The sequence below is a fragment of the Platalea leucorodia genome (assembly GCF_965183815.1).
Source record: "Platalea leucorodia genome assembly, chromosome: 7".
In the NCBI taxonomy this organism is placed as follows: domain Eukaryota; kingdom Metazoa; phylum Chordata; class Aves; order Pelecaniformes; family Threskiornithidae; genus Platalea; species Platalea leucorodia.
The window spans coordinates 72694260-72709637 of NC_138829.1; the positions used below are offsets into that span (position 1 = coordinate 72694260).

At 47.7% G+C, this 15378-nt stretch overlaps 1 protein-coding gene across 4 annotated transcripts in view; it reads right to left on the reverse strand.

The window, feature by feature from the left end:
* The window catches only part of PLCB2 (phospholipase C beta 2), a 48941-nt gene extending 45632 nt beyond the window's left edge, over positions 1–3309 (reverse strand). For all 4 annotated transcript variants that reach the window (XR_014228708.1, XM_082316961.1, XM_082316960.1 and 1 more), the window contains exon 1: positions 2867–3309. Coding sequence is in view for 3 of the 4 variants with exons in the window: in XM_082316961.1 (XP_082173087.1) it covers positions 2867–2950 (84 nt within the window). In the remaining variant the exon portion in view is untranslated. The remainder of the gene's footprint in view (positions 1–2866) is intronic.
* Between the last annotated feature and the right edge of the window lie 12069 nt (positions 3310–15378).

Below are 15378 nucleotides of genomic sequence, written 5' to 3' on the forward strand. Positions count from 1 at the left end.
GGAAACTGCCCATGCCACAGCGCATCGCATGTTCCCCTTTTACTCACTGCTGCCTTTCTCACACGGTACTAGGGACAATGCTGATCTGCATCATGCCCATGTTCCCAGAGCTCTTGGTTAGCTCCCTGAACACATGGCCACAAGCCACGAAGAGCAGAACAGGCACTGTAGTGCTACTACTGAGTATTGTGCCACGTTTCTAGATTAACTATCTCCTACGAAGGAGCTTTCTTGAAAGCTAGCTGAGGCTGCAATAAGGACTGCTGACAGCCGGCCTCCTGATCAGGGACGTGGATGGCCATGGGGTGCAGGCAGACTTTCCTAAGGGGTGGCTCCTTGCAACAAAGGAGATGGTGAATTCCACAGAAGATGGCCTGGCAGCCAAACTGGCTGCTGCTCACACTGTGGAGTTCAAGTCTTGGGCAGAAAGCAAGTGTTGTCTGGTAAAATCCAGTAATACGTAATCTTTCAAGGACAGAAAACATTTTTGCTTGTACTTAGAGGGCTAAGAGTCAGCATAGAGCCAAATCTGTATGCGTCTGCTCGGCTTAAGAGGTCAGCTACTACACTGTGCCCTACCTGAGGTTTTGAAAGGGTTCCCAAGCCAGTTCTTGAAATAAACTATCACCCATGTAGTAGGACTTAAGCTCCTTAGTCTGGTTGGCAGCCCCAGCTTGCTGGATGCCAAAGCACAGCAGAGTTGTTCCTTACCCCAAGATGCTGCAACTCACTCGGTGGGACAGGTCAGAACAGTCCTGCCTGTCAGAGATCCTACTGCACCCTCCTCTAGAGAGGACATTACAAATGCTGGACAAGGTGTAAGCGCTATAGAAAAAGTGTGGGTTTGCTTTCCTCAAGAAACTGTTGGGTACAGTGAAGGCTCCAGTCCAGCCCCAAGCTGTACGGGGATGTAAGGAGCCAATCTGATCTACCTTCATTCCTTTGCCTCAAATACTGTGGAAGGAGTTCAAAACTGTTACCAGCAGCATGGCCAGGTCAGTTCAAAGACTGAGACAAAAAAATGCAGGCCCACGACTTCTGAAGGTATGCTTTTATCCCGACCCTCCACGAGCAATCCTGCAGCCTGGAGCTCTTGCCATCACCCTTTGCAGCCTGCTCTAACTGTGGAGTGGGAAAGCACGAAGAGATGGAGCAACGTGACCAGAACAGCCCACTTGTGGAGAGGGCTTTCACTATTGTTGGAGGTCAAGTCTGTAAACTAGAGGCAACCTTTAAGGAACATTTACAAAACTGCAATCCTTAGGGAAAAATCCACACAGGACTTGAGCTCCTTAACTCCTATGGTTGCAGCAGCAAATAAACACTTGGTGGGTCTTGGAAGACCGACTTGACTCACCTCGGCTTTCAAGGGAGCCTAACTATCCCAGGAATTCCCAGTGAAGTACTTAACAGCTTCAAGGTTTTGGGAAAGTGGTCCCCAAGGACTGAACACAAAGTCAGCAGCAAGCTGACTTAGACAAGTTTGGCTACTGTTATTCTTGGAAACCAAATCCCTGTTCAAATTCAAAGAAGCCACAAGAGCAGGCAGTGGCAGTGGCCCCACTGGAAAGAGAGGGAAGGCTGCGCTTTCCACCGTACCCCGGTGTCATCCTCCTATTTACATACAACTAGTGGAATAACTGCCCAGTGATGTTCCAACCTGTATTCCTCAGCATCCATCCTTTCTGTCAGCTGTATATTACATTGCTTTCTCATTTCCCAGTGCCGCTGGACCACCCCTGCTTATGCTGCACACAAGTGATCTACCTCCCCCGCGCACACTGCCTTGGGACTTAAAACTCTGTTCCAGCTTTACGCCCACAAAAGCACTAATCCCTCCTGCACTGCTGCTGGAGGCTCCTTCTAATGCATCTCATTTGCAATACCACATCAAATGGTTCCCCCAGATCTTGGTGAATAATCATAACCTGGCCTGCCCCCCGTTTTATCAACATTCACGCTCGATAGCTGACAATTCATACTCCAGACAAAATGGACAGGCAGCTGCTGTCCCCTTGCTCAGGTATGTGGGTATTAGGGGGAATACTCTTTTGCCTTCTTAGAAAGTGAGGAGGGGGACTACTACATTCAAATTCACCTATCCTCTTCTGCTGTTCCACACTTTCTTCCCCCCACAATGAAAGGCAAACAGAGACTGCGAACCAGGTGTTTTGAAGATACAAGAGGACACAGAGTTGGAGAGAAGCAGCTTTTTGCGGCACCCTCCGAGGCTCCGGCACTGTTAAAGCACAGGCCCCTTGCTGCTCGGCCGCTGCGCACTTGGTAGCTCAGAGGCCCATAAGCTAGGCAGGCGTGGGAGGGCATGGCTCACCCTCTGATCCACTCCAGCAACAGGGCCATAAGAGGAAGCGACTTGGAGCCCGATTTCCTCTCTATCTGCAACGCACGGAGAGTCCGCTCAGCTCTGGAGCGGATCCTACCCCTCGCGCTCCTCCGCACATGTCCGAATGCAGCGTGTGCCTCTCGCCCCAAGGAGGCTCCCAGCAGGGACTGCCTTCCTGAGGGCTGGTTCGCAACGGGAGGCAGGACCCTGGGGTCCCACACCAGAGCAGCTGCGCACACAGACCCAGGGGCACGCTCCATTTACTTCCATCCTCCACAGTAACAAGAGGTGCAGAAGCCACATCACCAACCCCTAACACACATGCCCTTTGTTTTTAGCCCTCAGCTCTCCTGTTCTCCTCAGTTCACTGTCCCTACCCAGACATCACTGCTCTCAGGTACGACACGCAGCGTCCCATCCCCCCCGAATACACGGTCCCAGCCTGCCCACAAACCCTGCCCCAAGCACGGTAGCTGCCCCATCACCCATACAACCTAGCGAAGCAAAAACCCCGGTACTCACATCATCCCATTTGATGAAGCGCTCACCCTTGGATAGATACTCCTTCACCTCCAGGGGCTGCAGGACAGGGGTAAGCATGGACATTCTGTCCCGCAGATGTGCTCCTCAGCTACCAGAAGCAATAGCAGCCGCACAGTTTGCTCCTCCTTGGCCCCCTCTCCTCTATCTCTGCCTCTCACATGGCAGGCACTCTGCCATTGCCACTGTTGGCACCAGAAAGCAAACAGCCTCTTATATCCCAGCCAAATTTAGGAGGGGCAGGGGCAGGCAGGCAAGGACCGATGAATCTGCATTGTAAATCAACAGCTCTCCAAGCAAGCACGCGGCGCTCAGCCCAAGGTCACCTAGAGGAAAGCTTGCGATGGGCTGAGATGCCCGCATGGGCAGTCACGCACGCACGCCGTCTCTCCAGGAGGGACCCACTCCTCGGAGTTGCACTTGTGAAGCGCACGGTTCGTAGCGCTTCCGCAACTGAACTTCCTTAAATTTCTCTTTGACGAAGTGCAGGCATTGCCAGCCGACACTCAAACTATTTCAGCAGATGTGGTTACAGAACAGCTCAGGCTTTGGCTACAAGCAGACTGCCCCCTTCATGCGACGGGCCAAATATCACATAAAATAAACCTATTCTTTGCTCTCTATGGACTCCATTTCTGGGGCCACTTGCCGCACTGTCCAGTCTTTAACATTTTTCCTCTCTCTTATGGGTTCCTTCTGAATGTCAACTGGAAAAGTGAGACAGACCAGCAGAGCAGATGGAAATTCCACAGACAGATGAAATAAAACATTCACAAGAGTCCCTAGGAATCACAATATTCTCCAGATCCACTTGGGTCTACTGCAGATACTGTGGGAACTCAGAATGGGAGAGATGTGTAAGGTGGGGATTAGAATGATGAAGCTGCAGGGAAGTGACAGAAAGCAGAACAGAAGGTTAATGGCAAACAGGGCAAAACCGAGTCCCTGCTCCTGACCTTGGAACGAAGGAATTATGTGCGGACAGCAGAGGAGAAAAGGAGCCGATGGTGGCAGATGTGCACTGGCTAACCAGGAGAGGGGCTTGTGGAAAGGACCGACATGGGCAAGGTTAATTTTAGTCAAAAAGGCAGAGCTCCACAACTAATTAGAAGTGGAGATAACCGCGCTACACTTGCTGTAATAGTATTCCCAGCCACACGGTGGGATTTCATCCTTGTTGCCCCTATGAAAGTCAAGGTGCGGCACTTGCCATTGCTCAAGAGGGACAAGATACTGTCAAAAGTAGTGCAGAGTCTCTGAGAAGGGTGGACAAAAACTCCCACTGTACAACGGGAGCCGGCTGCATGGTTTTGTTGCTCCTTTCCCACCCCTGATTTACCCAGTTTGACAAGGCCAGCACTTTAAAGCAGACTGGACAGCCGGAGGAACGCTGACGGAAGGAATCCTAAGGGCATTCTCAATGCTAGTGGCATGAGGCAGGAGAGATTAAGTGGACCTGTAAGAAGTGCTCTAGCTGTAAAAAAGCAAAGATGGCAGCAATTCTCAGAGATGCCTGCTGCAGAAACAGAGAACCCTGAGCAAACCTAACATCCTTTGTACATTTCTGACAAGGGTTTATCTGCTTGACAAACTGGGAATAAGAGAGCTTCTACATTTCCAGCTACCATCAAGTTTTCCACATTTACTAATATATTTTGCAAGGTGCTGTACTTTCCAAGAATTGGCTATCCAAGCTGAAGCTGTTAGCTCCATTTTTTAGGGCAGCAAACTGAGATGGCTTACCCATAGCTGTGGTTGCTCGGTGTCAGGGCTGAGACTAGGGACACAGGAATCCATCGCCTCCGGTCTCATAACCGAGCCACACGCGTTGTATTAAGCTTCCTTTGCATGTGTGTCAAAGTGACACGTGCTTCTCAGGCAGCCAGCTGACAGAGCACTGGGGTACTCCAGGCCCAGCCAAGCCAGCATCACCAGGACCCCCCGACTCGGAGAACTCTCTTACTCCCAAGCAGCAAAGCAGCAGATGACAGTGTCTGCCCAGATCTCAGAGGCTGAGCTGGAAGCGCACAGGGACGTCAGCAACAGCCTGGGACTTGGCATAAATGCCAGTGAAACGCCAGGCACTGCTGGGCGTGCTTTGTTCTCTGCGCTCTTGTAAGCAGCTTAGGAACAGACGCTGAGGCCTAGGTAGGTACAGAGAAAGGCCATGGGGGCACAGGAGGCTGCAGTGAGGAGTGAAAGTTTTCTCTACCCTCACCTGATCCCTTCTGCAAGGCCAGAGCAGTTTCAGGGCTGCTTAACTTTAACTTAGGGAGCAGCTGTGAAAAGAATAAAGAGCATTGATCTTGCTCAGAAGCACTGCAGTCCTCCCGTCTTCTGCGACACAGAAAGCACTAAAGGAAGGCCTTGGAGGTCACAGCTGTGAAGAAGTAAAAGGTGGGATGAGCTTTGCTGCCTGGTACTGCCGAGAGCAGAGGGACTGCAGGTAAGATCAGACAGTCACAGCTACTGGTTCCAGTGGCCCATCTGGTATTTACCACAGTTATCGGAGCTTTGTGAACCATGTCTGCTTCCTGCCAGAACCAGGGCCCCACGGAAAGGCTGCTTCTGTCCTGCATTCTCTCAGACCTGGATATTCAACAGCTTTCTCTGTCTCACCAACAAACCTAAAGTAAGCAAGAATCCCGCCACAGCTTTACTTGCTTGTCACTCAAGGTCAGCTTTCCCTAAGGGATAAAACAATAAATTAAAAAAAACCAAACAAACAACATGAAGAGCAGCGACCAAGCTAGCGGCTGCCCTGTGAGGCTGCATGGTGCTGCACAACATCAACTGCCAAGATCCCCGCTTGCATAAAGATGGGCACAAAAGCTGAAGCTCACTTCCTTTTGCATAACCCAGCCTCCTTATCTTTCATTTCACACTCCTTGCTCTATGTGGGAGCTTCTGTCCCCTGCGTGAAGAGATGGCTGATGGAACGGCGATAGAATAAAGCAACAGTCCTGCCCTCTGCTGAAAGCTCTGATATGGGAGCAGGCAGAAGCAGCAGCACTCTGAGCAGCATTTACTCCAACTGCCCTTCATTTTCTTTCTCCTGCCAGGCCCATCACCCAGTGTATACTCAGCCTATATCCCCTCTGTTCAGGGCCCGTGCCCCCTTCGCTTTCAGCCCTTACCTTCACCACTGTGCAGCCCACCACCCACTACCAGAGTTTTGATATCCAAAAATTTCCCCCCTTTTTTTCTTTCTTTTCCTGGAGACTCTTCCGTATCTCCCTGGCCTACCTATTCAGCAGGCTCTACCTCCCACAAAGTGCACGCAGAAGCAAGGTAGTCAGCATTGCCCTTCACAGATTTTACAAGATAGGGTCTGTAGACAGTGATTTAAGCCATGCTGTCTATTAACCACCTTGACCGGATGGCTGCCGAGTTCCAGCAAATTATTTCATAACCTCAACCCCAACCTATTCCTAGCATACACAAAATCTGCAAGAAATCTCTTCCAGCATTGTTCCATTGTAATTCTACTTTGCAATGTGTAACACTGTCCTCTAGTGAACAGCCATGATATTGCACACACCGCCTTTAGCATCGCCTTCGAACACCAGTAAAATTCTCTGCTAAGCAAAGCTGAGTTCCTCCTGCTGCTCCTTTTTCTATTCTGCCCTCTGAGCCCTGGGAATTCTGAAAGGATTAATGACACCATTAAGACCACAAAGGCCAATATTTTCTCACCACCCCTGGAGAAGAGAACTGCTGAGCGTGTGTGCCAGGGCATATTTTGTGTCCTACTTTGAGCCCAAACCACAAAGGCCAAGGATTCATGACAGCCCTCAGCTGACAGCATGGCTCTTCAACTTGATCTGCAAAAGTCAGAGGGCAGTGGACTACGGCACAGAAAGACAAGTGGCCACAGATGCCACAATACCATAAAAGCAGTGGGTCTTGTGTAAAAAAAGCCAAAAAACAATCTGCCCAGCCACCGAGACATTGTTAGGTCCATAGTTAACTGTTCCCTGGGCAGGAATATGCAGGAGTATGGTATGCTTACAGCACTCCGATGCCTTTCTGCATATTTCCAAACTGCACAGCTCAGTGGTGCAAGCAGGCTCACGCACTATTTAAACATCCTATACATTACTGCAGTGCAAAAAATAATCACTGCACGGGGATGACTGAACCGTGCAACTCCTAATTTCTAGCAAAAGAAGGAAACTTCCCAAGACAGGTCATCACCAGAGAGGACGGAGAGCTGCAGCACACCAGACAGAATGTGCCCATCTCATGTAACCTACAGTAATGGAGCAGCAAGAACAGGAAAGCAAGTTCTACCAAATCTGGAGGTGAATCCATCTAATTGCTCCACTTCATTTACCTGCAGTATAAAATACTGACCTGGAAATCAGGATACTGGGGGACGAAGCCCCATTTTGCTCTTGACCTCATCAACTTTTTCTTCCTACCCTACCAACCCAACTTCTTTCAGCTGCAAGCTGCCTCTTTCTGTGGATGTATTTGCTGCCTGCCACAGCAGATTCCCAATCCTTATTTAGACCTTAGTATCGCTGTAATACTTCTGTCATACTCACATCCTCATTGCTTCTGTTTTTCACAGTCTATTAGTTCTACAATTTGGACTTTACTCACTCTACTTTCCCTTGGTTCAGCATAATCTTTTCCACCTGTGAGACAATCAGATCCCAAATCACATTTTACAAGTGCAATCTCCTATGGAAGGTCCAAAGCTGCAAACCCAGCTGCCACAGTAACTGCGTCTGTCCGCACGAGTCAAGTCCACACCACCACAGTCCCCTTGGGCAGGTCACAGAGAACAAGACATTATTTCAGCTGCAGCTCAGGGGGCTTTGAAGAGCAAGGCAACTTCTTAAACTGACATGCCAGGGAGCTAGTACCTGGGGCAAGACACAAACCTAACAGCTTTAGGAATGGGAGAAATTACCTATTTTTAAGGTCAACATGCTCATTCTCAGTTGAGACATACTATTATTCCCAAAGCATCAGTCTTCATTGTGAAATAAAGAATGAAGAGTGCGCTCTCTGATACACAGAAGTTTCTGCTCAAAGCATTCAGGGTGTAGAAAAAACCAAGATCCACTGGAAAGAGCCATGCTTCTTGCCCCATCCAGGCAAGAGCCCAACCAAGAGCCTGGGCGCAGGCTCAGGTACTGAGAATGCTTTGACTTCAGAGAGCTCTGAGGCAGCCTCTTAATACAGGATTTCCAGGGTAAGGTAGCAGATTAGTCCAGCCTTCAGGGCAGGATTGAATCCATGCTTCCCTGAGAGCAGGCATGTCCTCATGTGCGGGTTCAGAAGGATGAGCGCTCTTTGGCTAAGCAAAGGATACCAGCTTGGTTCCAGCATCAAGCTAAGGCAGGTAACGTGGCCTTCAGCCCACAGCTGGCTTTTTGTCAGCACAAATGCACCATGTTTTCTACATGGATTTAGACTCCTGTGTCCATATATGTAAGCCCCAATGCACTGACTTTGAAAGGCAAAGCATCCCAGTGAATCCCATTCAAGAGACAGAGGCTCCGATTCCAGACTACTCCCTGGTGCAGCGCTATTCAGAGTCAGGGATGAAAGAACAATTAAAAAAGAAGGCTATCAACCTTCTTTGCACTGCCTCGACCAGCTGATTCCAAGTTCAAGCAGCCTCAGACTGCTACCCAAGAACCACTCTGCCTACTCAGCTAATGGAGCTGAACAGGTTTCAGCCACGGCCTTCCCTGGCCCTTCCATAAACTTCGGGTCTCCACGTGCCAGACCAAAAATCTGCTTTAGTAACCTTCCAGTATTGCCCTCCTCACTGCAAAGGCCTTTGCACACGATATCCCAAACTCTTCCCCTCCTTGAGGTGAAATACACTTGTGAAGCAATGACATATGACTCTATATTCAGGAAAGAATGCATTTTCCATCAGAGGCTGCAAAGAAGAGTCAGGTAGGTCTGCAGTCTCCACTGTTTTAAGTGAATAGTGCAAAATCAAAGATTCACCAGCTTTTCAGGCTAAGGACTACTTTCAGCCCCCACAAGTTTCTCACTAACCTCCACCCAGATCACTGAAGCTGTTATTAAAAAAAAAAAAATCTCAAAAGGCACAATGGCTCCACAGCCCATGGAAGCCATCAAATGAAGCTGATTTACACCAGCTGATATCCTCAGCAGCTGTAAAACAAAGCTCAAGGGGCAAGACCTCATCCAGGCACTGTCCTTTGGTAATCACCTGTGGATGGGACAAGGGTTTTACATCAGATCCTAAAGAGAGGATGAAACCTGGGTTTGTTCACTTTGCAGAGAGGTGTGCTCTCAACACATCGCTGCTGCCCGCAACACCGCTGTGTACGCAGGCAGGGTACGGACTCAGCCCAGTGCCGTTAACACACATGAATACGCACACATGGCGTGGCCGTCGCCTCCTTCCATTGCCGCTCTCCAAGAGAGCCATCTCCCTGCCTTACGGGGAAACGCCCTTCTTTTTCCCTCCTTTATTGTTATTTGTACTTTTTTACATCATTTTTCTAGCCCTGATGAGTGCAATCAGGGCAGTATATTTTAAATCATCTCCTGTCTTTCTAGATGTCAAAATTAGATCTTGAAAATGATTTTTTTATTTCGTCACATTATCAAACAGGGAACAAACAACAGGCAAACACACAAAATGACTGCAGGTTTCTTGGAAAAGAACTTTCTAGGAAACATTTAACTCTGTGTGCAACTCCAGCCACGCTTTCTTTGGAACAGTCAGATAAACATGGGAACAGGAAAAAGCAGCCAATGGAATGGAAATCACTATCGGAGCGTAAGGAAGGTCTCTCACTAGGTCATTCTGGGGCATCCAGGGGGTACGAATGGCCAAAGGCGGTAGCATGTTCATGAGCTACGCTGACAAAGACAAGGCTGAGTGTCCTGGTGGGAACAGTGAAGGCTCAAGAAGGTTTATCAGAGGAGGCTGCTGTCTAACGAGGCACGTTCGCAGAAAGCGGCGCAGCTTCCCAGATATAACCACCAGCTCTGACACGTGCCACCTTGTTGGTACTCGCGGCACACACGACTGGGTTAGATGTTAGGTTTCATTCCACTCTGCAGTTCACAATTTGTGGTCTTTAAGGTCCCAGTAAACAAGCCGCAGCTGGTCCCCGGGCTTTCATCACCTCCATGGTATTTTTCAGCTGACAACGATGCATGCACCATGGTCCACAGAAAACTGAGGAATAATACTGTTACATAAACCAAAACCATTTGGACACCTCTGCTGGGAACGTATACATCTGGAAGAGTGGGTGATTACCTAACTACTAGATCTGGAAGAAATATTTTCCTGAGCAGAATGGCCAGTGGCTTGTAATACAAGATTTATCTTAATACAACACAGCATTAATAAGGAATCCCACTTAGGCTCATAGCCAACAAATCTCCCCCCTTTTCACAGGTGTACAACATCGCAGGACTGAATTTGCCAACATTTTCCATGCTTTCTGCTCCTGGAAGCATCAGAACAGCCTCTCTCCTAGGACTTTACAGCCCCATTTCCAGTCGTAGCCCGAACCAGGATGGCAGAAGTGTGAAAGCAGTAAGATGTAACAAGAAATAGTCAGCTCCAGCAGAACTGGGAGAGGTTTCAGGCTGCTATTTTAATTCAGTTAAATAACCCTCCCTTGCACAGGGTTATCAACATGAGTCCAGCACATTTTCCTTACTCAGCTACCAAAGCCAAGCACACAGAAATTGAGAAAGTCAGCTGCTTTTGATTTTTTTTTCTGCAAGGAAAAACTACTGTGAGATCAGGGAGCATTCTCACATTCAAAGCTACATTATTTTAACTAGGGTGAAAACCCATGTTGACTTTATATATAAAAGAATCTATTTGGATCTTTAAAGTAGTTAAAACTTCATGTTGCCTTAATGTAACTCAGCGAGGACCCAAACTTAAGCTAAGTCAAGCTAACTTTGAAGAATGGACAAGTTGTTTGGTTTAACCAAGAGCTTGGCTGCATGAAGAGCTGACCCCAAAGAGGGCTGGAGCAATCATACACAAACGAACTACAAGAAAAGCTCTCTTCTCCATCCTGGGAAAAAAAAAAAAAAAAAAAAACAACAACTATCCCCAACTGAAACAGAAGTAACCCAGGCTAAACCAGGATCACTTTAGCTTCAGGGCTGCATCATGAGATTGTGGATAAGGCTTTCCAAGAAAATCCTGTTCCAGTGCTTGCAGGGGCAATCACAAGTTGGTGCAACTCTGAATAAAGTGTTGTCATTCTGCAAACATTACAGGTTGTGTTTTCAGACAAGCTACGTCAGTGCTCTCCCACACATACATGTGAGCAAATACTGTATATATATATATATGTATATCTGTGTGCATCAGGGAGAAGCACAACTCATACACCTTCATTCTCCACACAAAGGTGGGTGAGTTCAGCTTCTTCAGACCACGAAAACCAGAGGCAAAGACGCACAGTCAGATTACATGGCCTTTAATTATCTCTGTCCTATTGCTTGAAAAGTGGTGGTTATTTTCAAAATACAGCCCTCAGAACTGTGTTCAGATGTTAAGTGTGTGTGGGTGTGTATACATGCACATTTCCTCCTTGCAAAATGAACAATGAAGCACTGATTTTTGACTCTAGATTCCTGCACAGAGACTGTGTTTAGAGTCACAGGCACAGACAGCACAGGTTCACACCCAAAGAGAAACTTCTTTTATTTAAAAAAATCCCAACATTCACCCTCTTGAAGTCCCACACTTAGTGAAACAAGGGCAACTTTCCTCTCCACAAACTGATGTGCGAAACCTTCAGCTCAGAGCACTGGGAACCCCTGGGACTAGAGCTTCACGTCCCAGCAAATGGCGAGGTTTCTAATTTCAGTGAATGCCCAGGGCCCTGTCAAGCCACCCTTGTCAGCCTGTTCTCAGTTTCAGAAATGTCATGGAAACAACAGGCCAAAGACAATTCATGTTATCTGGGAGAACTCCCTGCCTCCCAAAAGCTGATGAGATCTGTCTCTACTCAACAGTACACCAAACCCCAAAGCGCACCAAATAAAAGCAGAGCTTCCGAAATGTTGAGAACACCTCTGCTATAAAGCTAGCCATGTGCCTCTCCAGAGTTTGAACCATCATCTACTTACAGAAGTTTCTAAACATTACAAACAAAGCAATAAAAGGCATACTTTTCACTCTTGAGAGAGCTTTCCCACCAAGGAAACATTCACTGTCCAAGGCTCTCTTGCAAGTAGGACGTTCTCTTTATACTGTGCAGACGGTTCACAGGATAATAAAATGGCTCAAAACGGTCCTCACCACGTTGATGATGCAAGGTTGAAGCTGCTGATGCATCACTACCCTGAGCTACCAGCTTTCTGCCCAAGGCCTCTATCCTGAGCAAAACCAGACCTCCTGCTGTTGTATCTCAAATCAGCATCACTTTTACTATCTTTACACCCACCTATAACCTCTGCAGATCACTTTCCAAGTCAGTGCAAGACAGTGGGCTGCCAAACTTCACTTACCACAGCTAAAACAGAAGCTGAAGGAACTGAAAGAACATCCCCAACCTCCCCCATCTGTTATTGGATTAACAGGAGAGGCAGCACCTTCCCACATAAGACAGAGGAGATGTCAACGTGTAAGAGGAAAATGCCAGGGAAGAACAGAATCTGATTCCCTGCAGGCTCCAAAGGGGAGACCGGAGCAACGGTGTGAAATAAAGCCTATCCCCTTTAGAAGAGCAGGCAGCAGAGCATGAGAGATTGTCCCCTGTCAAGAGCAGAGACATTCTCTATGACAGAAGGCTCAAGCCTAGCAAAGTATTTGCTCAAGGACTTCTGCCAAGAAACAGACGAATTTAAACATACCTATTCCATCCTTTAAACATTAGGAGGCAGGTAGAAAGACCTCATCCATTTCTCCCCTCCCCAGCTCACAAATGTGACCAAGGAGACAGTATAAAGTTTAAAAAGCAACACACAGCCAAATGAAAAAGTTAGAATTCTTTATGAAGTCTATCATCTGCCTGTAGAAGTCACGCTGCCGGAGGCAGACACCAAGAACAAAAACCAGGGCCAGAGTTCAGACAAGGGAGTGTATAACATCATGGTGGTGAATTATGATTTTAAGAGTTACACAAGCTAACCCAAGTGGAGTAATCAAGCCGCACACCTCACAGAGTAAGCTGATCATTTGTACGGTGTCACATCAACGGCCTCCTAACAGCGGCACACAGGATGGAATGGCAGAGTAGCTGCCTTTGCTGAATCAAGAGCACAGGAGCAGCAGGACTGTGGGAAGCCATCCAGCCCATCCCAGCCCATCCCAAGGCAGGATCAGCTGTGACATTTATCAGCTCTGACAGACATTCGTTCAGAGAGCTTCAGGAGGCCTCCGTTAACAGTGGAGACTCAACCACCTCCCAGGCAATCCAGTCCAGCAGTTCACGATTCTCAGAAGCACGGTCTGTACAGAGGTAATATCTTAGGCCAATAATCTTCCCTTAATTAAGTCTTCCCTGTCCTGAAGCACTAGATACTATCCACTGACTCTGAACATGGGAAATCAATAATACAAGTTTATTTAGCTACATCCTTCAGGGGCCCCGGGAGAGCAAACAAACATCCCACTGCAACAGGTAGCCGCAGAATTCAAGCAATGATGTTCAGTCAGGTAGGTAGAACACCAAATCTTCAACCACCTGCCTCAGCACTTTGGTTTTCAACTAAACACAGGCGGAAGGCAGCAAGCAGCAGGCTCGCGAGTTTCCTAGTGGACCCTCAGACAAGAGCAGTAAAAAAATTAGAGCAGCTTATAAACAATAGGACCCTGAGGAGTACAGTGTTTGGTCTGTCGTGGGAGAAAGGCTCAATGTTCAAGGGCGATACAGCTCTGCTTTGCCAGCAGGTCCAGTCCCAGGGTGCACCCTGTGCCCCTGACGCCGTTTGTCTCAGATGAGCAATCTCTTCTGTGTTCTTTAGGCAAAAACCTCAGAGAAGACTAATTTGCAAGCTTTGTCTAGTGCCCAAGACATTCACTGACTTTACAAGACCTCTGAGCTCTGCACCCCAGAGCTCTTGCTACACCACAGGAGCCTGCTCAACGCACAGCTTGGTATTTCTGCCAAAACCCAGAGGACAAAAAGAAAATATCATTATTGCAGCTCTGGCTTCCTGGCTCTCATTTGTCTTTATGGGTGGTTGTTAGCAAGGAACTAAGTTTAGGAACAGAAGGCACACGCCTTCTGGCAGCTGCCTGCACTTGAACAAAAGGAGCTAGAGAGAAACTCACACCCATTTATTTGTTCACAGTAAAAAGAAAAGCTTACACCTGACTTTGGCAAAAGCCAACAAGACTTAGTATTTAATGAAGACAAGACTTGTCTTATTCAAAGCTGACACAGCAGAGGGCTTGGCATAGAGGCAAGAGCCTTAAGAACACCTGATTTCTTTAATAATGTGGCAGAACTGTTGTCTTCTAGGAAGACTAAGTCTACACTGCAGCCAGGAGGCACGCCGCAGCCTGAATAAGCAATGGATCGGTGCAACGATGATGAGAATGAAGATGCGAGGCTGAAGGCAGAACGTCTCTAGAATGACACAGCTCAGTTTTAAGACAACTACAGAGCTGTAGTCCTGAGGAGTGAAGTGGAGGGGAGCAAGAGAGGTGGGAAGGCAGGAAGGAGTGTAAGTCATGTTGAATTATCTATTGCCACATTTTCTAGCTGGAGCAGCTTTAGCTGCTCCTAGAATCTACATTCAAATGATACAAGGTGTAGTGGGATCTCAACCACACCGCACTCGCTACCTTTGCTGGGACTGCTTCTGCAACTCCACTGCATGTCCTTAGCCAATCCAGTCTGCCAAGACCTCCACTGATGGAAAAGGAGTGCTATTAACTGTTGGATTTATAACCAGTTTTGGTGAGCAGAGTTTAAAAAAAAAAGCATCACCAGTGAAAGAGCAGCAATCGTTTGCACAGAGATTAAGAAGGATTGGCTTCCTTCCCAGGAGAGGGGAGACTAATTTTGGGGACATAGGACTAAGATATGCAGCTATAACTGCTTTTTATTACACTGATACCTACCACCTCACTGTTACTTTCTGTGCCTATTTCCTGTATCAACCTGCTGACTCTTTTGAACATCCTTTATCAAACTCAACATAATATATATTTGAATACCTAGCAGCACCAGGGCTCTCATTTTTGTCTACCAACTTCTGGACACAACAGGGTTGAGTTAAGCAATAAAGGAGGACGTAGCATCTCCAAGGACAGACTTAAAATGCAGGAAGACAACATGAACTAGACAAGCATCAGGCAAAAACTGCCAAGGCCTCATTCAGCCCCAGAGGAACCGTCTGTGTATGCCAATCCTCTCCCCCAAAATTCCACAACTGGAATTAAGGAAGAACATAAGGAAAAGACTTGGGGGAGGTAGTAATTCATCATCCTTTCACCAGAGGCAATGATAAATTGTATCAGTGGCAACAACAGATCACAGACAGCGTAAGGGTTTGGA